This window comes from Sardina pilchardus, chromosome 15 (genome assembly GCF_963854185.1).
Source record: "Sardina pilchardus chromosome 15, fSarPil1.1, whole genome shotgun sequence".
NCBI classification, from domain to species: Eukaryota; Metazoa; Chordata; class Actinopteri; order Clupeiformes; family Clupeidae; genus Sardina; species Sardina pilchardus.
Window position 1 is genome coordinate 6,931,622 of NC_085008.1, and position 25,000 is coordinate 6,956,621.

Sequence of the window (25,000 nt, forward strand, 5' to 3'; positions counted from 1 at the left end):
CTGCCTGCATGAGTTTGGGGCCGAAGTAAATATTCCTTTTGTGTGAATGGATAATACACAGAGAGCTTGCCCAGCACGCAAACATTTTGAAATGATTCCGCTGAATCAATTTTGTAGTCATATCTAATTAGCAAAAACTTCTGCAATAAAACCAACACCACAGCCCTTTCTACTATGCAAACGCATACACTGAGTTAAACTCCACCTTTATCGGATGGATCATAAACCAGTCTACAAAGAAAACGCAGATTGAAGAAGGCCTCTGGTTTGATGTAACCGTAAATGAAGCAGTAAGTAAACCGGTGAGATAAACTCTATAAGTTGGTGATTTCGTAAGTGAAATCCCCAGTGGGGGGTAGAGAGGAGCTGGCTTCTGCCTGTGGCTTTACAGTACTGCTGCCAGCAACAGTTTCTGCACGCACCCGAGCACAAAACAAAAAACACGAAGGCACTTGGACGGCGCGGTACACGGAGAAATCTACTGAACCCCGTTTCATCTCGTGTCGTGCGTTCAGGCGTTTTTCGGAACAATCGCCCAGTTCCGTCTTAAAGCACGCATCCTCACAAAGCATGATGGGTTTGCCCCGGACGTCGCTGCTAGAAATGCTTGGAATGTTTTATTAACATATATGATTTTCTGTTATAAAAGATATGATACAAGAAGGTAGAAAAATAGAGTTCAGTAAAAAGAGGGAAACAAGAGAGAAGGAACTACACGACTGTTGCCTGTATATTAAAATATAACACACACTGCTTTGGGGTCAACATCACTTTGCCAGTGGTATACAAAAAGAAGAAAAAGATGTTCTTTTCTAAAAAAAAAAAGAAAGAAACAAGTTATCTTTTTGTCTTTCAAAGACTCGGAATACTCCAGTTGGCATAGACAGGGAACTGTACACTGTTGTCCAGATGTCAAGCCACAGCCTTTCCATTCAAAAGGCTTCGAGAGCGAAATTCCCCAGCCACAGATCACTGAGACCAAGGTATTATGGGATGTGTTGGGCGCTATCAGAGTCTCACGTGGCAGCTCGTCTGGAGCCCAAGAGAAGGCCACATCTGTGGTCAAAGCACAGCAGTGGTCCAGTGTCCCATTCTGTTAGCGTCAAAACTCAAAAACAAAAAAGTGACTAAAAACAAAGTGAGAAACGAGATCTAAAGCATCTAGAGAAGGTTGGTTACAGCATCGAAGGAGTCCTCCGCTCGTTTGGTTGCATAAAAGAGGAAAAGTCCCTTAAAGTCCGTCCCCAGCTTACTTCAGTCCAAGGCACTTTGGCAAGAAGTCCTCAGGAAGGACAAAACACAATGGCAGATAACAGACATGACGACGATGATGACGATGATAATGATGATGATGATGATGGTGGCGACAGACTTGAGCGGGGAGCGGTAAATGCATCCAGTCCCATTGGCGCTGGCAGAGTCCTGGGGTCCAATTGACTACACAGAGCACTGCAGCAAAAACTACTAGAGGAAAGGAGTGCCCATCTATATCAACCATTCTTCCTCCACTCCGTTCCTCTCCTCTCCTCTCCTCTCCTCTCCTCTCCTCTCCTCTCGGTCCTCCTCAGTTCACGGTGGGCATCTGGTTGAGGCTGTACTCCTTGGCCTTGAGACGCAGGTTGGCGATGCTGTTGGCCATGTTCACTCCCGCGGAGGAGGTGGTGTTGGCACAAGTGGGTGGGTAGGTTGCCATGGCGCTGTAGAGAGAACAGCCAATAAGAAAAGGAAAGGTGTAAAAAGACGTGTACGCACAAATGGAATGTCTTGAATATTTAGCATTGGCAAAATAGGCGTATAAATAAAGCAAAAATGCTGTAGAATTCTAGTAAAAAATTATGCAATTTTTCATTATTTTACATAAAACAATGTACCACAATTTATTTTAAAAAGATTAAATAACATTTAAATGGTCAAGTAGACTTCTCAGAGATAAATAAATTACTAGGGCAGCTATAATCAATTTCTCAATTATCGACTATTCTGAAACGCAAATATTTTCTGGTGTATCTACTGTTCAAGGACGGTAAACTGAACATGCCTGTGGACAAAACAAGGCATTTCAGGACATCATCTTGGGCTTTGAGAAATGCAAACTAATAATTTTCCATAATTTTATGACATATTATAAACAAAACAAGTAATTAAATCAAGAAAATAATCGATAGATTAATCAATCTTGAAAATAATTATTAATTTCAACCCTAAGGGCAACAAACAGAACATATAGAAAAAAATGATTCTGAGCCAAGGGTATCAGTTCATTATTTCAGTTATTTTGCAACATAAAAATACTTCAGTAATGAAGTGTGCATCAGTAAAACACTGGGTTAGTGCGCCAAACTAGCCAGTTTTTACAAGGTTGGAGCTGATTTTTATGTGGTAAATTTTTTTGTAATTGACTCTTGTACTATTCTTTTGCAATCATCATGGATGTTCAGTGTATTACAAATGTGCGATAAATGGCAAAATGCAACATTAACAGAGTCGTCTAGAAAGAACACACACATGCAAAGGGCACACATACACACACACAAACACACACACATATTCCCACACACACACACACACACACACACACTCGCACATGCACACTAGGTAAATAAAAATGTACTTGCATTCTGTGGGCAGCATTTTCTGTGGCACTCGAATTGGCCCTCCCTCCGGCCTCGGATACCAGCTTAAGAATATATAAACCATTATTAATACTTTATCAATTGCAGCACATAATCACTGCCTTATTCATGTGTTAATTAACACTTCACAGGTACACGGAGTCTTCTGAAGACTCATTTACTGGGAATATGACTTGTTTTTTAATGTTAATGTTAACGTTAAATCTTCCACCAGTTCCTAATTTTTATCTAGTAAAATGCTGATTTGCTAGGAGCATTTTGATGAATGGACAAATGGATAGGGCACTGGTGGCAGTGCAGTGGTCATGCCTGAAGGAGTAGATCAGACTAGAGAGACAGCACAGGGCTGTGGGCCCGAGGCCTGGAGTTGCTGGCCGGCGGCTACGGTTGTATAAGGATTACTGTTAAATCACAGTCACGGAAACCTGAGTCACAGAAAATCCTGCCCAGCAGATTGTTTGCCGTCATCTCATCTCATCTTGCCTCTCTCTCTCTCTCTCTCTCTCTCTCTCTCTCTCCCTCTCTCTCTCTCTCTCTCTCTCTCTCTCTCTCTCTCGTTCTCCTTCACTCTCTTTGTCCGTAAGGACCCCCTGACCCAGGCTTGGGAGACGCCAGGGGTCAGCTCTGGATTTCATATGGTTTGTTTTCAGATTATCACCCTTATCCTGGGGGGGTTTTGACGCCCTCCCCACAAGACTCCCCAACCTCCGCGCTGATGGACAGACGGAGGGGCCGAGTGGAGCGGGGTACGGGGCGGGGGTGGAGTGTCAGGCACCGAAGACCTGAGATCTGAGCCGTGTTTCTGTTAGCCAATCATCGCCCTTGCCACTCATGACCACCCCACCCGATTTATTAAAATTTCCAGATTTAAACATCGAATTTCAGTTATTCAGCCACATATGCAATATGCATGGTGATGACATATAGCGTCTGCAGAAATATGTACAGTCCTTCCTGACCATTTAACTCACATAATAAACACATTCACAACAAGGACTAATATACCTTAACCACTCACTCCCATTCAACGTGACAGACATTTGGCAGAATGAATGGATTCTCTCAGGTCCAGTAAAGAACAAAGTGAAGAAATCAGCAAGGCCATCAAGCCAAAGCAAAACACACAAATGCAAGTAGCGACGGAACAACCGTGAAGCAGTTGGAAGATATAGAGCAGACGAGAAAGAGAGAGAGAAAGAGAGAGAGAGAGAGAGACAGAGACAGAGAGAGAGGGAGAGAGAGAGCGCAAGAGGCAGGAAATGAAACGAAAACAGGCAATGGGTGCAGAGGTGACTGGGAGCGATGACAGAGGCCAGGCAAGGGTCAAGGGTGAGAGGTCAAAGGTGAATGAAGCTGCAGGGCACGGGTGGCGATTGTGTGTGTGTGTGTGTGTGTGTGTGTGTGTGTGTGTGTGTGTGTGTGTGTGTGTGTGTGTGTGAGTGTGTGTGAGTATGTGTGTGACAGCGTGTGGTTACCTATAGGGAGAGGCCGAGCCCCAGGACAGGTAGTCGTTTGGTCGCGGTGCGGGCCGAGGCACGATGGGCTGCTCGACGGCGGTCACGTCGCCCGAGTAAGACTTGAGCAGCGAGGCGTTCTTGCTGGCCAGCATGGCCCGCTCGTTGCGACGGAACTTTGCCCGTCGGTTCTGGAACCACACCTGGCAAGACAAACAGATCCACATGGAACACTAGGGTGAAACCATGAGCCCAAAGCCTGAAGAATCCTAACCCTGATCACAGTCAGGCAGGGGGTTCCAGAGGACAGCAGCCCTTCTGACATGCGTCTTTAATAATCTAGCCACCAGCACAATCTAGCCACCAGCACAATTTCCGCCATAACAACCTTGGTTAAGCGATTTGGTGTTTCTTGAAATAGTAGTTTAAAAGGATCAGTTGCAAACATGGTTGCAAAGTTGGGTGATGGGAACAACTGATTGCAACCAGTACTGTAGTTACATGCCTACTGCCAGAATACTTGCTCTTGTCAACGTTATATTTACATTAGTTTGACAAGACTGACCTGATCTCCCTTCCACCTCCCACCAATCTTGAACACCCACTTATTGAGAAGTTCACATTTAATTGAACAATTAATACATTATATAATAATTTTATAAATAACGTAATTGCAAACAATTACAAAAGACCTACCTAGGAAAAATAAGGCTGACAGATATACCGCATTGGAATTTATTTTTCATATGATCAAAATGTATTTTATATACTGTATATATATATATATATATATATATATATATATATATATATATATATATAAAAAGAATATAATATTTTAAAGACATAGGCCCATAATCTGTTATGGATATTCTTAGCACAAAGCCACTGCATACGTATACAGCTGATTGACCGTGACTGTGTTGTAATTAATAAAAAAATACTATTAATACCGTTAATATTGTTACAATTTAGTTCTTCATTCTCAACAATCACTGCGTATTCACAGACTGAAATCCTTCAGCTGCTCTATCAGATCCATGGGATTACTTTTCACCCTCTGCAAACTGCATTGGAATATAAACAATGCTGCTTTGACTATGGTAGTACAAACGAGGTGGAGAACTGCAATATTGCTTCAGTTTAGGGAAACTGTAGCTAAGTAATTTAGCCAATGATGGCCCATACCACCGAAGTTCGATATAATGCCTGATCTGAAAATGTGGCACCGCACACAAGCTCAAATGATTAATACACACAAGCATGCTCATCTGTAACGTCTGTGGCTCAAGTGAACATTTCAATGATTAAAGCATTCGTTCTAATTAAGTTGATTTCATGATTGTGACACGGCGTAGAGATCATATGAGGAAGACCATTTGTCTCACAAAACAAAAACACTTTGAAAAAAATTGATCACAGCAACTTATCAATACAGTTAATTGTGACAAGGACATTTGTTTGTGAATTGTGTATTGAATAATCATCCATGGACTTGGGACAATTGAAAGCTAGTGAGCAAGAATATGTGTAGCTCCCATGGAGCAAGTGGCTTCTTCAGTGAAATCACATAATGGTGTTCCCCCCCCCCCCCCCCCCCCACACACACACACACACAAATGGAAAACAGCTATGAGGCATTGTTAGTTTCACCTCTCTGACTGGGAAAATCACTCAGTCAATGACAAGTTTCATTTTAAACCATTTCAACAGTAACGTCTGTACTGTTCCTGCACAAATACAATTGTCTTTAACCTTAACTGAAGTCAGAAAAATATACATAGCACTCATATATATACACACCAATGTTAAGCAAGGTTATGTATGGTTTCCTGATCAACAATAGATTGCCACGAGCAACCAAACAACCACAGTGCAGTACCACATATTTTACAGGCAACTACAATTGTTTCAGGTTAACTTGCAGATCCTGTCCACAGGCATCGACACACACACACACACACACACACACACACACACTCACACGTATGCACTGCTTGAGGCTGTGCCTGATAGTCACATAGTCTCTATCAAAGTATCATAGTCTCTATCAAAGCTGCATTGCCTCAGATTCTGGGACACATTAATCACAGATGTGCGTCCTCTCTTTCACTATGTCTCTCTCTCTCTCTATCTCTCTCTCTCTCTCACTCCATCGCTCCCTCACCCACACAATGCCATTCTCCATTTCATTTTGATACCGATTTGATCTTTTTCACATCATTCCTCTGCAGTTACAGTATCTATCTCATTTCACTCAGTTGTGTCTCTGTCCTATAAAAGAGAAAAGATCTCAACATCCAAAGCCATGTCTAAATCCTTACACAGTCACACACAAATCCCCACACGATACTGCACGAAAACACACCAACCTCTGTCTACAAAAAGCACCAAACAGTTAAAACCAAGTTCCAGCATCAACAGCAGACGTACATCTCATACCACTGACCTGCAGACATCTAGTTGAGCATGTACACTCTTTCTTTCTTTCTTTCTTTCTCTCTCTCTCTCTCTCTCTCTCTCTCTCCCTCACACACACACACACACACACACACTGAGAGATGCTGGCGCCTCACCTGTACTCTGGCCTCGGTGAGGTTGACCCGGCGCGCCAGGTCCTCGCGGACGAAGGCGTCGGGGTAGTGTGTGCGCTCAAAGACGCGCTCCAGGGCCTGCAGCTGGCTGCTGTTGAACGTGGTCCTGTTCCGCCGCTGCTTCCGCTTCTTCTTCTCCTCCGCGTTCAGCTGCTCATCTGATCACACACACACACACACACGCACACGCACACGCACACGCACACGCACACACACGCACGCACGCACACACACACACACACACACACACACATAGATGTTGATTATGTTGAAAACCCACGCATACATGCATACATTAACACACACACAGGTAAAAGATTATGAGACACACACATATCGGCACATGGCATCATATGCTTGCGTACACATTACTTGCATTGAACACACATGCAAGGGATGCATATATAAAGTGAGCTTATGTCAACATGTAAGTGCATAGTCAGAGAGATTTCTGGTTTAAAAAGATCAAACAATAACAGCTTCTTCAATATCAACGCCATACCCCCTTCTACACACACCTCTGTTGTGTTTGATATAGCCTACAATCCCCAGGGTTGATCTGATTTCATTGTGATAACGTTTGGCTTCCTAGATCTGGTGTTAAAAATGAACACTCATAGGTTACATATACACACGATAGAATATCAACAGACTTCTAGAGATGGCCGTTTGTTTGCGCTCCTGCGGCTCCTATGGCTCCTATAATATGAATTGGCACATGGAAACAAGTAAACCAATCATATGTGGAATCTATAAATAAACAAAGGATTTTACGTTGCGTTAGTGGATCATGTTCGAATATGTCGACACAAGTCCCTCTTCGTTGTCTTTGACTCCTAACACATTTTATGGCATACCTGATGCACTGTGCCTAACAGAGGACGTTCACATTTAAAACTTGATGTCAAGGAAATCTCAGTTTTAGAGGTACGAGGATTTTATGAGGATTTATAGACTACTGATTGCATTTAGACGTGGAACTGCCTGTCCACGTTTTGAAACAAATGTTATTATGGGCCAAGTTTACCGAATACAACATTTGGGATTATTTATGCTTTCAATTTTGAGTGCGGTACAAAGAAATTCCGTGCGGTGCACCAGGTTTAAATAATTTCTATTTGGAAACCACACAAACACAGCTTAAGGCCTCCAATTGGTGTCTTAGTTAATTACGAGGCATCTGACGTCATTTCAAACTGGCAGAGGCATTGCTGGTAATTTATGATGTCGCTTTGGGAGGTTGATATCTGACAGAGTTGTTTACGAGTTCGTTTTACAGCTAAATGGATCTTCAGAGACAAATGACCTTAGCGAGGTCATTTTGGTGGTAAAATAAAACGCATTGGTTCAAACCCTGCTCCATTAAACCGCAGCCTTTTTAACACAGTGCTTAATTGCTTATTATTATGGCAATGTAATGAAAGAATTTGGAAAACAATAAACCAATTTATTTGATGCACGATTTTGGACTATAAGAATATTCACAAAGTTCAGATAATTCTGGAGAGTAAGAGTTCATTGCACAACCAACATAACAATATGCAATAAGATGTGTGTAAAAAATGGCCCATTGTAAATCATTTAAAAATCGTGCAGAATACCGTTTGTCACAAATACTGCGATTAGGCCTATTTTCATTCAGCAAGTCAGACCGACTGTAAGAACCGCCGACTACATATTTACGCCCATAGTTCTGCAGTCGAATTTATTTAGGTGAGACATTTTTACAATCAAAATTAGACAGCGTAGGATAATCACTAAAATATATATATTTCGTTAAATATCACCACATTCAGCAAAAAACAGTATCAATATGTCACAGCAAGAATATTCAACTTTATGTAGGTTGTCTTGTTGCCTGCATCGAGTGTAAAAATTTGAAATAGTCATGTAATAGCATTTGGCCAGATTGTGGTTAAAATAGCTAAACGCCAGGACGCGTAAGACCAGCAAGGATTCATAATAAGTCTCCCCCTAAAATAGATTGGTCCAAATCTCGCCCTCTGCACGCATGGCCTTCGAGCATACTGATACTCCACCCTTTCACAAGTTCAAAGTCGCCTAGTCCACGACTGAGAGCACATCGACTACCTTGTGTTCGTTTGCGGGTCAGTTCTTTAGGTCATCTGGAGCTCACTCTAATAAACCGCTTCCACTTCTGTGTTTACAATGGTCATTTTTCTAACACACTCCTACTTAAAACAAAGACAAACAGCTGATAGCCTCACAGCGATAGCCTACTCCGACTCTTGCTGGCCAAACATCTTGATTTGTATTACTTCGATTTCAACTCCAACGCTTATGGGTATTTTTTTTTTTAATACAAGTCTTTTCTTTTGCTTCTCTGGATTTGTTAAAATAAGTAGGCCTTACAGGACGTAACGACATTAATGTCATTGTTGGTCGCTATTAAAACAGTTGGCCCACTGATGCTACCCGATGGCCCAGTCTACCAGTGTAGAGTCACTCCTGAGCTTTGCATTATATTTTTTCAGGTCCATGACTTATCTCTGGCCTTCTTCGACTGCATATTCTCTTTTAATAGTAGGCTACTTTAGCATAATAAAAATTAGTGACAACTGCTATTTCAGGTTTAGTGTTTGCAAATAATAAAAGGGCAAAGAATAAGGTGATGATAATGCGTAAGATTATTTAAGACTGCGTCCTGATATTTCTGCAATGTCAATGCGCAACTAATGTACGGCTACATGTAGTTACCTTCAGTAAGCGCCACAAGCCTTAGGTATGAATCAGATATTGACCCAAAGAAATGGATGAATTGATTTATTATCAAAATACTGATATTCCCACATATATTTATTTGTCAATTATAACATACTATTGAGATCATTTATTTAATAATAATGGCATGACCATGAATACGCTTCAACAAAAAGTGCTTTAAGGCTACAATTAATGTATACTATGTTTTTATTAGTCAAGTTCAATGATTATCTCTCTATGTCTAGTGGTGAGGACAGCATTCTAAAATTCTAAAAATGATGGGAAAACGGATAGTAAGTGCACTGGACTGTATGCTTAACCAACAAGATATAGGGAAAGCAGTAGTGGCACTTCAAACTTAGGATTGTCAGTAAACTTTCGAGGCGGCCTAGGCTATTTAAAATATAATGTCACATTTGGGCAAACGTTTAAAACGTGACCGGTCAGATTAACATGCACCACTTCAATGAAGACGCTCCAACTCTTTTATTTTACTTGCTACATTTTTACGACACTTTCACAAGAAAGAAATATTACATTTGTCAGTACATAACATAACTCGAGGAAAGGAAATGGAAAGGCATGAAAAGGCTTCGGGAAGTAGCCTAGCCTGGTGAGGGGCAGATCTAATATAATTTGGCCAACAGATGCAGTAATTGTAGGCGTATGTTCACATGGACACAGATAATTATGACAAATTATTGTGTTTAAGTATTTTGAAATTGTTTGACAAGTGAACAGGCTACGGATTTACGACAGGTTTTCTTGTCCTTTTCCTTCCCGGCACATACGTCCCTATCAATCTGATTTACCTTAAAAACAACAATAACAACCATTAAACTCAGCGTCTCTGTCAACCACTCCCATTAACCTGTGAGTGAGAGTGTTTCTCTGTGGACTTTAGGCGTTAATTTATGCTCTAAAACACACGGCTACACTCGAGTAAAGAAGGGTTATTTTGTTTTTCCTGGGGTGGATCCAAAGGTTCTCCATAGGCGCAGCTTAACAATACTCCGCTCAAGACACTTTTCGTGTTAACATTGCAATCTACGCATCATACTTCTGAACAGTGATGTATTATTGTTCGTCTTAATTTGCGTCCTGCTGACCACGTCCACCAACGCAAATTAATGGCCTTTAAGAACGAGCTTCAGAACTGATGGATTTCTCAGAGTCACGGAGTATCGTCTCCAACCACGTTGGTTTCAAAACAGCCTGCGTCTAGAGACGGATCTACTAATTACGCATCAAGTAAAAGTGACGTTTTGCCTGTCACTGTCCTCTGTTTTCCAGGTTAAACCACAGGCAGAAGGTTCTATCATAGGCTACAAACATCTGCAACACGAAGCCTACGAGTCGTTAGGTAAACCAAAAAATCTCAACGGGGCACGGAGTAATCCTTTAGGGAAGCGTAATACGTTCGATATTTTCCTGGGCAGTTCATAAATTCGGAGCCTTTGCATCGCCGGTTATTGACATAACCTACGAACGCGCTAATGTGCCAATCCTTTTCTGCGTTTAGGTGTTAATCATGACTATGTCCCGAGTGAGCTCGCAGTAGAACCGAGTGAACACACCCTGGGAGTAGCGTACACTTTGCACTTACTCTCCTGCTGCGTCGTGTCGCTGCCGCTGGTCAGGCCCGGGGACTCCAGCATATTCCTGCCCGCCTCACCGACGCCGTCCTCAGCCTGGGTGCCGACCATCTCCCCTGCCTCCTCCAGATCCAGCAGGTGGCTCACCGAGAAGTTCTTTTTAGCCTGCAGGTTTTCCAGATTGGCAGTAATTGGACTCTCCAGTCGGCTAGATATCGATGCTTGTCTGTCCATTACATGTGCATAGCTAGAAGTCATGACGCAAATAGGATACAGAGAAAAAAATGGCGCAATAATAATAGCCGAGCCAAATTGTTCCTTGCATACGAGAAAGGAAGAAAAAACACAACACCCACGGCGCCTCCAAAGCGACAGACGAAATCTCCTTTTCCTCCGGAGCGGGGTTAAATCGCTGTAAGCATCCAGTCGTAAAGATGTTTTTTCAGCGTATGCGACCCTGTGACGATCTTGAGCTCAACGCCACGCTCAGACCAGGTTCATCTCTTTCCTAGTTCAGGCGATCATCTAAGGTTTCGTGCCTGCGCGGGCGTCCATCCATGCACACAAACACACACACGCTCTCTCTCACACACACACACTCTCTCTCCCTCTCTCTCTCCCCAAACAGACACACAACCAGGCCCGAGCACATTCACGAACACACCCACAGCCGGAGTACCAAGTCACCAGTGAAAAGTTTCACCAAAGTCCAGCACCTGGCTCCACGGAAGACCCCAGCCGCTGTTGACTCACGCTCGTGACTGAGCAAAGTTTTTGTGAAAGTTCTGATGTCTAACAGATGCGCATGCATGTGAGTGAACTTCAGCGGAGTGGAGAAACGGGCACGCTGACTGCCTCTTTCTGCCGCTGATCACTAAACGCGCTCTCTCTCTCTCGCTCTCTCGCTTCTCTTGCTTCTCTCTCTCTCTCACTCACTCTCTCGCGCTCTCTCTCTTACATCAAACAAGGCGCTCGCTGGCACGCTGCGGAGGCCCGCGCGAGAGGCTAAATGAGAAATGGAGACCCCAGGGAGGGGAGATCGACCTAATAGGGGCCCATAATTACGTGGCAAAGCCTTTGTGCTGTATCTGACGTTACACAGACTCCCTCTCTCCTCTCTTTCTCTCCATCCCCACCCTCCCTACTGCCGTGTACACACAATAACATCACCCAATCCACTCGATAAACTGAACCGGGATGCAACCGGCGATGTAAGAAGAGGGCGATGTAGCCTTCCCTCGTGCACTGGACAAGGAAAGCAATTATGCCACCACACCTAACCACAACACCTTTAGGTAGCCTTTGTCACTATATTAAAATGTGTTACTATTAGAAACGCATTAATCCTGAGAGAACTAATTTTACTTAGCTGCTAGAATGTCATCATTGGTTTAGGCCTATATTCTGCTATTTAAAAATATAAGGAGGCACACAGACATTATTTAGAAGAAGCAAACGATGCACAACAATAATAACCTTACACTGGTGGGACACTTCATAGGCTTAACTTTAACAGTTTAGATGGCTGCCATAGGTCATACAGTTTATCATGAAAACAGTGGGCATCGGCTAAGTCTCAACCTACCAACACAATGGCAATCAATATCTTTAGGGTAAATAACTGGTGATGTCAGATCTGTTGCTATGCGAGTTTTTTTTTTTTGTCCTACGGCACTCAATAAAATCCATGCCAAACATTGTTAACCTTTTTTCTTTTTTCTTTCAGTCATTCTAACTGTAAACAAGTCGTTATCTGACAAACATAAAAGTGATTTGTTAGACCCGGGATTTGGTACGGAGCGGTAACGTAGAAGAGGGGCTCTTCTGAACGTCGAGCCGTGTGCGCGCCCAGTGCTGGGGGCTTTGACAAGCAAGACGCAGGGAGAGGAGGGGCGGGGGTCCATGTGTTCCCCTGCACAGACATCCCCTCGCTTCCAGCCTCCTGATCTGGGAAAAGAACACTTGATGCCATCAAAGGGAAGCGGATTGAAACCAGATGTGCTGCTTTCGTTCTTTCCATGTATTTAATTAAGGCGCTGTTGGGATGGAGGGAGTTTTTTTTCATCATTAGTTTTCCCTCCGCATTCTCTCTCTCTCTCTCTCTCCTGCCTACGCTCTTGCCTCAGTGCCAGCGCACGAGAGAGAGAAAGAGGGGGGAAAAGAAAGAAAGAGTTACCCAAGGGCCCGAGCTTATTCCAATTTTTGACCGTCTGTATGGCTATGAGAAAGAATTTCGCTCTTCGTTTGTGCGAGGCGAATGGAACCTCAAATAAGCTCAATGGATGTCAATCACCACGGTGCCTGACCTGGACTTTCCCTTGGCTCATCACAAGCATGGCATTTTATTTAGGCAACAGGCTGTGCCTTGGTGTGACCGACAGAGATTTAAAACATTAGAAGAGCTAACACGCTTATGACATATTTGGCACTGGTTAAAACTATTCCTGTGTCCTCACTTCATCCAATTGTCACCACTGTTTCCATTATTCATGTAAATAACAGTAACAACAACAACAATAATAATAACAACAATAACAACAACAACAACAATAATAATAATAATAATAATACCAGTTTCCTGATTCATAAATAATTATGCACTCACAACTTCTCGGTTAATCTGGCAAATTTGGCACTGGGAAAACGACAAGGTTTGTAGGCTGTTTACTGCAGTTGAACTGTGAGGTCAACTAATTCTATGCCTCTACCAACAATGCTTAACCATAAGGAACCAATAAGTTGTGATGAAAAAATATCCTATTTCAGGGAAAGCACTGAAACAAACTTCCTCAAATAAGCCAAAGGTGTTGTCTGCAAGGAGGTAATTGATTCAATTGGTTATGCTGAGACCTATTTGGTGCGTTTGAACGCAACCGTAATATGTGAACTGAAATAGTTAAATTATTATATAGTTGACCGGTCTGGTGAGCATTTAGGACAACGTGTTGCGCTTTAAATACAATCAAATGACAATCGATGGTTTCATCAACAATTTCTTTCGGGGTTTTTTGATGGGGGAACAACTTAAAACAATAAAGTTGAATCTAATCTCATCTAAATCAGTGTCCCCACCATTTCGAAAATAAACAGTGACAATTTACTTTTGCCAATTGCAAACGAAAGTTTACCTGGCCGCTGTTGATCAAGTCACCCCAATTAAGTGCAAAATTAACCCTAGACCATATAATTGGTGGAAAAAAGATAAGTTGATTATTTTCATTCCGGCCAACCAACAAAATACTTCGAGCCAATTTATAGCCTACACTTGAAGTTCGCTTATTAAGAAAATATTCAGAAACCCAACTCCCATGAACAGCATTCACAAAAATAGCTATTTTATTTGCCATTTTTAAAATAGACAATGGCATTAAATACGCGTCATGAGTCCAGAGTATGCTCAGCTATAGCCAGCTATCCCTCAACATAAAACGCAGCCCCCTCTAAATCTTTATTCAAGCTACAAATACTCAGCACAATGTTTCCATTAAGATCTATTTTTGCCTCTATACAGTTCCCTCTCAGGCGCGGAACTGAGCTACCACAGACAGCACAACAGAAGCGGCAGTCTGTTTGTGTTTGTGATGACGCACGCCCTGCTGTCGCCGTCAGAGCAGCCTAATCAGTGAGCTTAATTAATTTCACACACTCAGCATTGTAAACTCAAGTGTCGTTTAATCCACTGCAGGCCGCCGCTGCAACTGTCGGAACACCGCAAGTGTTTGATTTAGAGTTGATTTAGAGTTGATTTAGAGTTTAGAGACACCAGAGTTGTGCACGCATGGGGCTAAGATCGCCAAGAGCGCGCTGAATGAGACACACACACACACACACACACACACACACACACACACACACACACACACACACAGCTATACAACATGCTTTGGTTTAAAAGCGCAGTTGATAATATTTTAAATATTTTAAAGAAAGAAAATACGCGTTGAATGAATACTCATGTTTACAGATGTCCTTACGATACATGTCATCAAATGCAAATGGTTTGATTGGCCAGAAGTTCAGCGCACTACAAGAGGGAAGCGTCCTTTGAAGGCACTTAAATTCGATTTCTCGAGGGCACGGCCTTAATGAAATGCAATCACTTGTCTGTTATTCCTAGACGCGACGATTAGCAGTTCAACAAGTCACACGCCTGAAATTCCCCAGCCATCCTAATCAGGGGCGCACGGGCGGGTGGGGCCGTAGCGGGTGGATTTCCGCGTAGGATGTGGAGAGTCGACACACAGGGGCCATTTAATACTAATTAGGGAAATGGGAGTGGACAGGGGCCAGCGTGCTACTCCAGTCAGCACCAGGGTTCAGTGGACAGCAGAGCCGACACCGGCGGCAGCGGCTGGTGGCTGTGGCTGGGTACATTGTTTTACCTGTAGAAGCGATGCATTTGTTGGTGTCGAGAAGGCCAACCTTAAACGCACAACATGACTAAGCCATGCCAGACCTACGACTGCATTATTTGCCTTTAAAAAGTTGTCACTCTGAGTCTTTAGGCTACGCTACAGCGCGTCGGCCTATATTGGATAACCTCGGAGCTGCTGTTATAAGTATAGGCTACTGCACGTTATAGAAACGGCCTACATAGGCCTATCAGTTATTGCATTTTTAAAAGTGATAAATACAATTTGAATTAATTCCTATTAGGCTACTGTATTATTCTAATTGTAAAATATTAACCTGGCGACCCCAAAAAATGAAAACCATGTTTCAATTTAACGAAAGAGGACAAAATGACCAGTCAAAGAAATAACTGGGCTAAATAAATCAAACCAACTTGGCAATTCAAAGAACCCAGTTTATGCGTCCACATACCCACATTTGCCTATTCAAAGGTAGATTAACAATGATTTTTTGAGGAGATACATTTCCCCCCGCAAATTGGGACACTATTGCCAGTGCTCCCAAGAGCAAATAAATTGCTTCGACAACACTACGAAAATCAGTTATTTGACTCAATAGTCAATACTCAGAAAACAATAACAGGCATAACAGAGATCACAAAGCCTATCCGACCACTGCACTAACACAATCCCCCTCCGGTTTCAGTTTGATCTCTGGTTTCTGCGTAAGCTCTATAGATTTACCCCTTGGTTAAATTCCTTAACGCCGACCGTATGCGTAATTATTAACGATTTATGATTATCCAATTATAATAATTCATTACGTACACAACCTGCGCCGGGGTCACAATTCAGTAACTAATGCCGTGCCAGATGGCAGAGATTTCCAGTAAAAGTTGATCTCGCCCTTTTTTCTTGGCCTCTCGGGTTACCGGGACTTTTTCAACCTGTCCGGGGAGACCGACTGCACATAAATCAGCGCGCGGAGCCTCGAAACCCGTCGCTTTGAGATGTTAGACTCAGCCTCACTTTATCTCACGGCGCACATTTAGGCCTCATTTGTGTCAGGGCTGTTTCTGTTGGGGGAATGGATGCCAGCTTCATTACACAGGGCCTAATATAGCTTGTCAACGTTACGTCAGCTCTCTCCCGGTACGGGCGGTTATTGAAAGGAAATTAACCGACTTCAGAGGCGAACTTTGCACAGTTCACAGTGGTGGTGCATCACTTATGACACAGCTCACCTTCGTTGGAAGAAGTCTAGGACTAGTGTCCGTGGAACACTGGCACTAAGTCAAAATATAATTCCCATACAAACACATACAAATGAAATTATTCCTTTATTTGGGCGGATTTATTTATTAGTTTATTATTGCAATGTTAATATTTTGATTCAACGACAGAAAAGCAATTTCCCATATGGCCAACATTTCCATGTTTCATATTCACCGTGTCTATAGAGTAAAAATACATTTTTCTAAATGTTGGGCTGAAAAAGTTAAGCGAAGAGTTGAAAGTCCAGCGAAAGCTAATTTATGGGCGGAGAAACAAACGTCGCCCATTTTTGTGACCTTGGAAGCGCGTGGAGGTTGTCTGGCAGAGGGGACACTTGTGGCCGCTTGCAGCGACTAATTAAATGAGTTGAGTTTATGGCACTGCCGCATGCAGACGACCAGATGGGACCAGGCGGCAGTAAAAAATCCGGGCCGGTTTGAGGAACACTTACAACGCTCTTAAAGTTGCTTTGAACCGCCATGTGAGCTGTCCAGTGGACTGCCCGGACAAGAGTGCTTAAGACCAGTATTCTGACAGCACCTTAAACAATCATAAAGTCGGTAGCCTAGTGTAAAGTTGAGACAACTTATCTAAATATGTTGTCTCAAGCTGGCAATTGTGCAATTCCATATGAAGGTATGTTTACAGAAAATCTATAATAAGGCTGTTTTATTTGATGTATTAAAAACAACCTAAGCAAAAATCCCCATGAAATCCACTTTATATAAAAGGGTCAACAATTTGAAAATCTGTTTGAGGCCAGGCTGTAATAATAACAATAAACATCTTTAAATAAAACAGACTAGAATATATGTAGACCTAATTCTTTCACAGGCAATAATTTGAAGACACAACCAACAGACTATATAGACCAATAAAACAAAGATTAAGTCCAGACCAAAGAGGACCCACACAAAAACCGCTGGTTTGAAAAAAAAATGAAAATAAATAAAAATTAAATAGCAATCCCACTTAAATACACCACCGTAAATCAAACTGCAGTAAGTAAGGCCTGTTGTCAGTGCAGGGTGGGATAAAGTTGGAGGAGCATTTCTGTTCTAGGTGAGGACTAAGGACTGAGAGCAAAAGCAGTTCGCCAGTTTGACTCTCCGGCAGAGACGAACAGCAGGGTGTCTGGGGAAACCGCCTCGCTTCGCCGACGTCCGTGAGTAAACCGAGTAAAAGAAGAAAAACACGGAAACAAGGAGGACCACTATGGCCCATCAATACACAGTCCACATCCAGAGGGGCCTCCCGATGCAGCCGGATCATCTTACCGCGGCACAGACGCAGAGTGCAGCCCAACGGGACGCCGACCTCACGCCACGTCTGTTTTTCACCAATCACGCACGCAATGGGCAGGACAGTATGGTGCCTGTTGATATACATAACCATATGTAAAAAAGAACCACACTTAAAAAAAAAAAAAAACATTGCGCATGTCTCATTTGTTCTATGCATCTCTTTGGTTCATAAACTCTTGCTGCATTCGCAGCACAATACAGCCCAGTGAAATGGAAACACCCCCTCCTCCACAATACTGCCAGAGGGGGGTATATCTTTGTGCTCCATTATACAATATACATTACTAATTTAATTTACATTTCTGTTCTCCTGTTGCCTGTACAGCGTAAACTCGGAGACAGTGAAGGCCTCGGATTTCTCCCTGCTCCTTGCTCGAAACTGCCAGGGGAGTGACGAAAGGCATGGATCACCAGGCCGACAGCAGCAGTCTGACACGGACATACAGTATGTAGGGGGTTCTGGCGCACTATGATGATGTCATAGCCAGCACTTAACATGAAAGCCATGGCATTCTCTGCCATGAAGGAGGGACGTGAACGAACGTGATCTGAAAAATCACATGCCGTCTTTAGTGTATGGAATGTTTAGAGTCAGACAGTAGACAAAACTGTTGTGAATCCACGGACAGATGGAGACAAAATGGACCGCCACATGCTTCTAGTGGATCTACAAAGACGGCCATGGTCCTGCTGAGCTGATGGGCCGGGACAGGCTTTGCCATAATAAAGCCATCTTCTTCCCCCACCCTCCTGTGATCAGAGAAACAGCCAAACCACTGCCGGCAGTACCCCAGTAAACCCCAAACACCCTCCTCCCTCTCTCACACACACACACACACACACACTTGAATAGCCATTTACACAGATTGTAAAAAATAGATTGTCATCTTCCCAAAAGGATCAGTAAAAAATCTTATTTGTTTAAAAGTCTTGATGTAGAAAGATATAAAAAAGTGCCCATGATTTTGACTGTGCTAGCGTTAGGATGGGGGGCCCTGGGCGTTCTGTGGGGTCTGGGGGGTTTGTGGGGCCTCGGTAGTCTCACTGCTCACTGGCGCCTGGGGGGATTCCTCACTTGCTGGAGCTTGGCTGGCCTCGGGACAGTCCTGTTTACTGCCTGGATCTCCTGCTGCTGTGGTGGTCGAGGTCGAGGAGGTGGTGGTGATGGTGTTGGTGATGGTGGAGTCGTTGCCAGGGGGCGATGCAGGGCTCTGGGTGGCGTTCTCCCCAGACTGGGCGCTGCCGGCCTGCTCCCCTCCCGGGGCTTGCAGGCTCTCCAGCTCCTCGCTGAGCTCCAGCTGCTGCATCAGCTCCTCCAGCTTGGCGGCCTTGCGCAGCTCGTTCTGCTGGATGATGGCGCACAGGTGCTCCGTCAGCTGCTCCTTCACGTCCGTGTGCCGGTGCAGAGACAGCTTCGCCGCCACGTACTCGGCCTCCGCGCGCTCAAAACGCTTCCTGGGGGGGCGGTGGGGTTGACACATGGAGACATAAAGGTGTAGTTTACACAAAAGGCCCAATGGTGTAACCCATGACTATCACATTCTTAATAGTCAACAGCCAATGACCTTGCATTTGCTACAACTTTCTATACTGCTGTCGCGCCACACCAAATGTCAAGTCACCTGAGAGCTATCACTGACTGTGTTTATGACTGACAATCTCTTCAACAGTAGGCTCTGCAAACACAAGCAGAGATAAGTCTATTTTACTGCTTATCCTGTGATATGTAGCACAACATACTCTTAGTACCAAAAGGCAAAGGCAATAGGAGCAGTGCTAGCATCCACTGGTGCTCTTGGAAGGGAAAATAGTCATTAAGGGGGGGGGGAGGGAAAAAATATGTCTGAAAGGTTCTTAGTATAAACATCCAAATTCAGGCACTCAGCTACACACCTTCCTCAGGGTTTGGAGACAAAGAGCAGTTGCAATGTCAAACTGCAGGGGGCAGTGTTTCTCAGGAACAAAGTTGGTTGTGCCAGGTCGTTGTAACTTTAGACCCATAGACCAGTGAGTGACCACAAAAAACAAACACCAGAACCACAGCAAAGGTTGTGTGTGGGTGATTCACCTCCGCGAGACCATATCGCCACCCTTCATCTGCAGTGGACAGCCCATGCCATCACACATAATTACAGTGCAAGCAACAACTGCCCAGAGATGCCACATGGGAAATCCATAGTGCCCAGACTGTCTAAAGGACGGGCAGAGCCAAGGAAATTTGTACATCTGCTAAAACCACAAATGAGGAGTTTAAAAAAAAAAAAAAACTAAAGCACCAAAAAAGGTCATGATGGTCATTTGCCTTCCAGGAACCACCACAGATAAGTCTGGGCGTATAGGCCTTGGCCAGGTGGATGGGTAGGTTATTCCCCTAAGAGAGCAGTGCTAACATTCCACCATCCAAATAATTACACCTCATTGGCTTGTGTGTTTTTTTTTTAAGTTCCTGAGGGTTAGTGCTCTAAACAGGTCTGTTTTTGCCCTTCACATCCCTGACATTTAGATATAGTTTGAGTTTCTGAAATGAAAGGTTAACAAAGGTAGATCAGGTGAACTGAGATCAGAGAACTGCGATTTGTGAGAATGGTTCTCCTGGCTGAGACGTTTGCTGATGAGCTAATAAATGGTGTTTGGTTGTTGTTTTAACGCTCTTTCATGCCTTGGGTCTGATATGGACTCTAATGCTCTGGATATGGATGGACTCCATACGTGCATTCAGACCAAGAGCGACAAAAGCTGAAAAAATCGCCAGAAGTAATTGACTTTGAATGGGGACGAGCGACTACAGCGACCAAAACAACCACAGCGACCAGCGTCAAAACTTGGGCGACCAGAGCAACCAAAAAAAGTTAAACAGTTTAACTTTATGCTGACTCGTTTCGGCTGCAAAACACTGACAACCAATCGGAATGCAGGCGTGCTTTGCTTGTGTGGATGTCAAACTAAATCGAACGTTCGAATCGCTCAAGTCATGAGCGACTTGCGCAACAGAATTTTTTTTAGCAGCTGCATTTTACCAGCGTCAAAAGCGACTTTGCAGCTTTGGTCGCTCTTGGTCAGTAATGCTCTGGATATGGATGGACTCTTAATGCTCTTCTATGATGTGTTGTGATTAGGCTGCAGATGCCCAGTGACTGGTGTGCGATGTGATCTGGTGAGCCGGCAGCTGTACCATGCAGTGGAGTAGTCCAGGCTGGCCTGCTCGATCAGCTTGCGGAGGATGTTGATATCATTGGACACGGAGTCGTCCAGCGCCTGCAGCTCCTTCTGAATGCGTTTCAGCTTCACTGCCTCAGCCTGAGTCTGCTTGGACCTGCACACAAGAAACCAGAACAGACAGTAAGACCGATGGATCAACACAAGGTCACAGGGAAAGGACAACTGGCTACTGCGCTTTTCGGACTGACTTAATCGAGCCAAAATATGACGACTATTTCAAGCAGATCAAAATTCCAACTTTTCCAAGAAACAGCATTAGGTAGGCTTTTAGCCTGGCAAGCCAAAATGTATATTCTTTGCCGCTAGGGTGCGTCTAGATTTCTAGGCTATTAGGCTTTGACATTTGGTTTTGTTTGTGCCATCCTGTCCCTTTGTTATGGAATTTGTTCTGTATCTGTCTCGTGCATGTTTCAAAGATATGACCCATCAGACATGCAAGGTTAGGTTGCGTACGATCAGTTTGTACCACTCTTATCTCTTAAAACAACCTTATTTTTGATGATTGCTCAACTTTCAATGTACTACACTGAAAATATTAAGAAAACAATAAGTGCAGTGACTTTTCATTGGAGGGACATGGGATAAAGTCATAACACAGCACGTCATGATCAGGATGTGTTCAAAGGCCAAAACCTTTATGCATGATAAAATTATTCACAATTGTATGGGTTTTCATGATACTGTGAGTTGACCATACTTTTCTGCAATGGTTTTGAATAATAGAGCCTTCTTCTGCTTATTCTTCTCTTCCATAATCCGCTGTTCCAGCTGCAGTTTCTCCAGACGAGTTCGCTCCCTCCTAAAACAGAATATCATACTCAACTGTACACAGTATTCAGATTGAGGTCTGACTGCAGAAGAACAGAATATACAACTACAGGTTTACAAGCAATTAAAACAACTACCATGAAATATCAGCAAGCATGAATGGTCATTCATAACAAACAGCCAGATCCCAATAGATAATCACTCAAATTATATGCCATGGCTGCGTGACAATCTAGGCTAACTTCAGAGTAGAAGACTTACTAACAATTCCACTTCCAGTTTATCCAACTCCTTTGCCACTGGTGTGACTTCAATCGACTGCTCCGTATCATGGTTGTTGACCGCGTCTACCTTTACTGTCACAGGCTCGACCGCAGCTGCCTTTACTGTCACAGGCTCGACCGCAGCTGCCTTTACAGTCACAGGCTCGTCCTTTCTAATGTCAACGACAGACGGTACTGTAGGCGCAGGTGAAGCAAACTGGGGTTTGGAGAGCTTCTGCTCGGCCGGTAACGTGTCCTTGTTCTCAGTCGTTTGAGCGGCGAGTTTGAGTGCTCGCTCCCGCTGCAGCTGTTGCCGACTCCGGTTGGTGGTAGTCGGTTTGCGACCCCGTCCATTCCCTGGAGTTGTAGACATCGCTTGATCTGGGGTGGAACAAATTCCAACGAAAAGAGAGGGTGCCGTGGTAATGGATACGGTTTTATTCAGCGGCTTGTACTGCAGTAGTCATCTGTTAAAATTCTTTACAAGCATTGAGAAAGAATTCTTAACATGTACGTTACCCATAGGCCTACATGACATTTAAAACACGTGATGGTCGCTAATGTATCTGAACAAAATGCAAATTTACCAGACAAGCCAGTTCAGTGGGCTCACCTTTCAGTTGTATTCTCCGCAGCTCTTCGTCCGAAAAGCCAGCCCATGACGCCATTTCAGGGATGTAGTGTATGCAAACAAAACTCTAAAACAAATCAAAGTAACGTCGAAAGGTGACTAATGTAAGCTTCGATGATAATTTACAAAATAAAGTGAAAACATGACCGCGTCCCCACAGTTTCCAGTAGGCTACTACGCCGCCATAGTTGTGGATGTTTGATGCCACGTTCAAGACCCCTATGAGGACCAGGGAAAGACTCTCTAAAGTAATGCCTGTTTCAATACCTGAGCTGAAATTATTGTTGTGTCAAAGAGATGGTTTGAAAGTCAAGATTTTAATGTAGGTATGTACATTTGTTATTCAAGGAAAATGTTAGCTCCATTTTAACATAGGCTCCGTAAGATATCCTGCTGTATAAACTCCAAGAAAACGGGCAAGTACTTCAGTCTACCTAATTAGGATCTCCCTCAGACTCCCTGTAGTATGGGTTCAACTAACTTTAAGCTGCAGTTAGACTACCCTTTTTTTTCTTTTCTTTTTTTTTTTTTTTTTTAACAACTTTTGTGCTCAAAGCAACTACAGTTACTGTGGTAAACACTGTGGCATTAATTTAAAAATACATAACCTCAAACCACATCTGTAATAACAACATTAGGCTGTGATTTGTGTTATCCTAGGCTATAGCCTATGGCAACATTTAAGTTGTTCTACATTATTTGTCTATAAAAGGACACCATGAGAAAAAGCATTAAGCTTTATTCAAATTATAATTTCTTTGCTATAGCAACTTCTCCCAAAAAAAATGAAGTCGTCTTTATAGAGAGCAAGTGAGTGAAGCCCATGACCTATGATTAGCCCTATGTCTAATTCATTGCCCAGACTATGAGGTTATTTGAGACCACATCTAATTTTCTCTCACCTCTTTCTCTCATCTCCTCCAATCAATTCATGTCTCTTTTACAAAAACACACTACACCTGCGCAGTCACACAGACACACGCACACACATATGGGTGCCTCTCATTTGGGCTTTTATACGTCCTCCCTCGCTCCTCGGGCTTCGATCCTCACTGATCGACATAAAGAATGATGGGGCAAATACAGTGGGATAGCCTTTCCAGTGTTAGTTATAGATCAGTGGGAACGCCCCTCGAGGATCGAGCATCGAGGATCGAGGAGGCATGTTGAGAAGCACCTGATCCACTCACCTCCTTAGGATTGTCTCAGGTCAAAGGTTAATGAAGCATGAGTTGGGTGCTAAACAGCGTGAAATCTGTAGAATATGTCAGACGTGATGTTTTGCCTGACAATGGAAAACTGCATTACCCCACCAGAAAGGAAGCTGAGGATCTGTGTAGCCTAAGCATGGTTTACTGTTGTTTGAATTATCGTAAGCACCCAAAATAAATACCTTATGCCATTTTCTTGAATATATCAGAGCTGCCAGGAAATCCTCAAGACTCAACCAATTAGTTCACATTGACTTAACACTACACTTCTATTCTGAAGAATGTTTTGTAAATGTGCAATTCTTCCTCAAGTCAAATTTCATTGGCGTTTTCTGTAGAGAGATTAACCAATCTTGGAGAAGATTCGTCCGCCCACTTCTCAAAGAATTACACATCAGCACTAAACATGGTTTAATATGTTCCTTCGTAGCTGAAATTGTCACCTGAAATTAGCATTTGACTTATGACATCAAATTACAGAGGAACATTTTCCCCAAAAGGTATATGTTTATTTTGGAGGAAGAGGGATAAGCTTCAGTGCACTAAATGCAGATTAATGGGGATCACTTAGTAGTTTGTGGCTTTAATAACTGTCTTTAATAACTGTGTGATGTGGCATAGTTATGCTAACAGTAACCTGACATGGCTGATGTATGGAAATAAAATGAGAAACAAACATCTTTTTTCTTCACATAAACCACATTCTGAGGCATTTTGTCCTCTCTGATGTAATGGTGGGTAACACCGCAGAAACAACCATAACAACAACATGGGCTTTTAGCTGCCGGGTGGCAGGCTACATTTTGACATTTTCATTTTTCATGTTTCCATAAACCTCATAAACTTTCCGTCTCTAGCACTAATGGAGGGGAGTGCTTTTGCTCAGCTTTAAGAAGCCACAGCCAAGAGAAACACCTTGCCGCACTCAAAACACTTTTGTTTGTATTTGTGTGTGTGTGTGTGTGTGTGTGTGTGTG

General features: G+C 43.3%; 2 protein-coding genes across 3 annotated transcripts in view; both read right to left on the minus strand.

Annotated features, from left to right (window-relative positions):
* Positions 1-11,797, minus strand: part of prrx1b (paired related homeobox 1b) — a 12,440-nt gene extending 643 nt beyond the window's left edge. The window contains exons 1-5 of one of the 2 annotated variants that reach the window (XM_062556906.1): positions 11,012-11,797; positions 6,664-6,839; positions 4,109-4,290; positions 2,616-2,677; positions 1-1,697 (exon numbers count right to left, since the gene is read on the minus strand). The exon at positions 1-1,697 is cut by the window's left edge and continues 643 nt beyond it. In XM_062556906.1, coding sequence (XP_062412890.1) covers positions 1,642-1,697; positions 2,616-2,677; positions 4,109-4,290; positions 6,664-6,839; positions 11,012-11,258 — 723 coding nt within the window. In that variant the 5' untranslated portion in view covers positions 11,259-11,797 and the 3' untranslated portion in view covers positions 1-1,641. The remainder of the gene's footprint in view (positions 1,698-2,615; positions 2,678-4,108; positions 4,291-6,663; positions 6,840-11,011) is intronic. The other variant, XM_062556905.1, reaches the window with a different exon arrangement.
* A 5,482-nt stretch (positions 11,798-17,279) lies between these two features.
* Positions 17,280-22,979, minus strand: gorab (golgin, rab6-interacting). The gene is made up of 5 exons (XM_062556692.1): positions 22,795-22,979; positions 22,184-22,562; positions 21,848-21,949; positions 21,104-21,244; positions 17,280-19,386 (listed from the first exon to the last, which is right to left on the minus strand). The coding sequence occupies exons 1-5, from the start codon at positions 22,847-22,849 to the stop codon at positions 18,912-18,914; spliced, it is 1,152 nt and encodes a 383-aa protein (XP_062412676.1). The 5' UTR covers positions 22,850-22,979; the 3' UTR covers positions 17,280-18,911.
* Between the last annotated feature and the right edge of the window lie 2,021 nt (positions 22,980-25,000).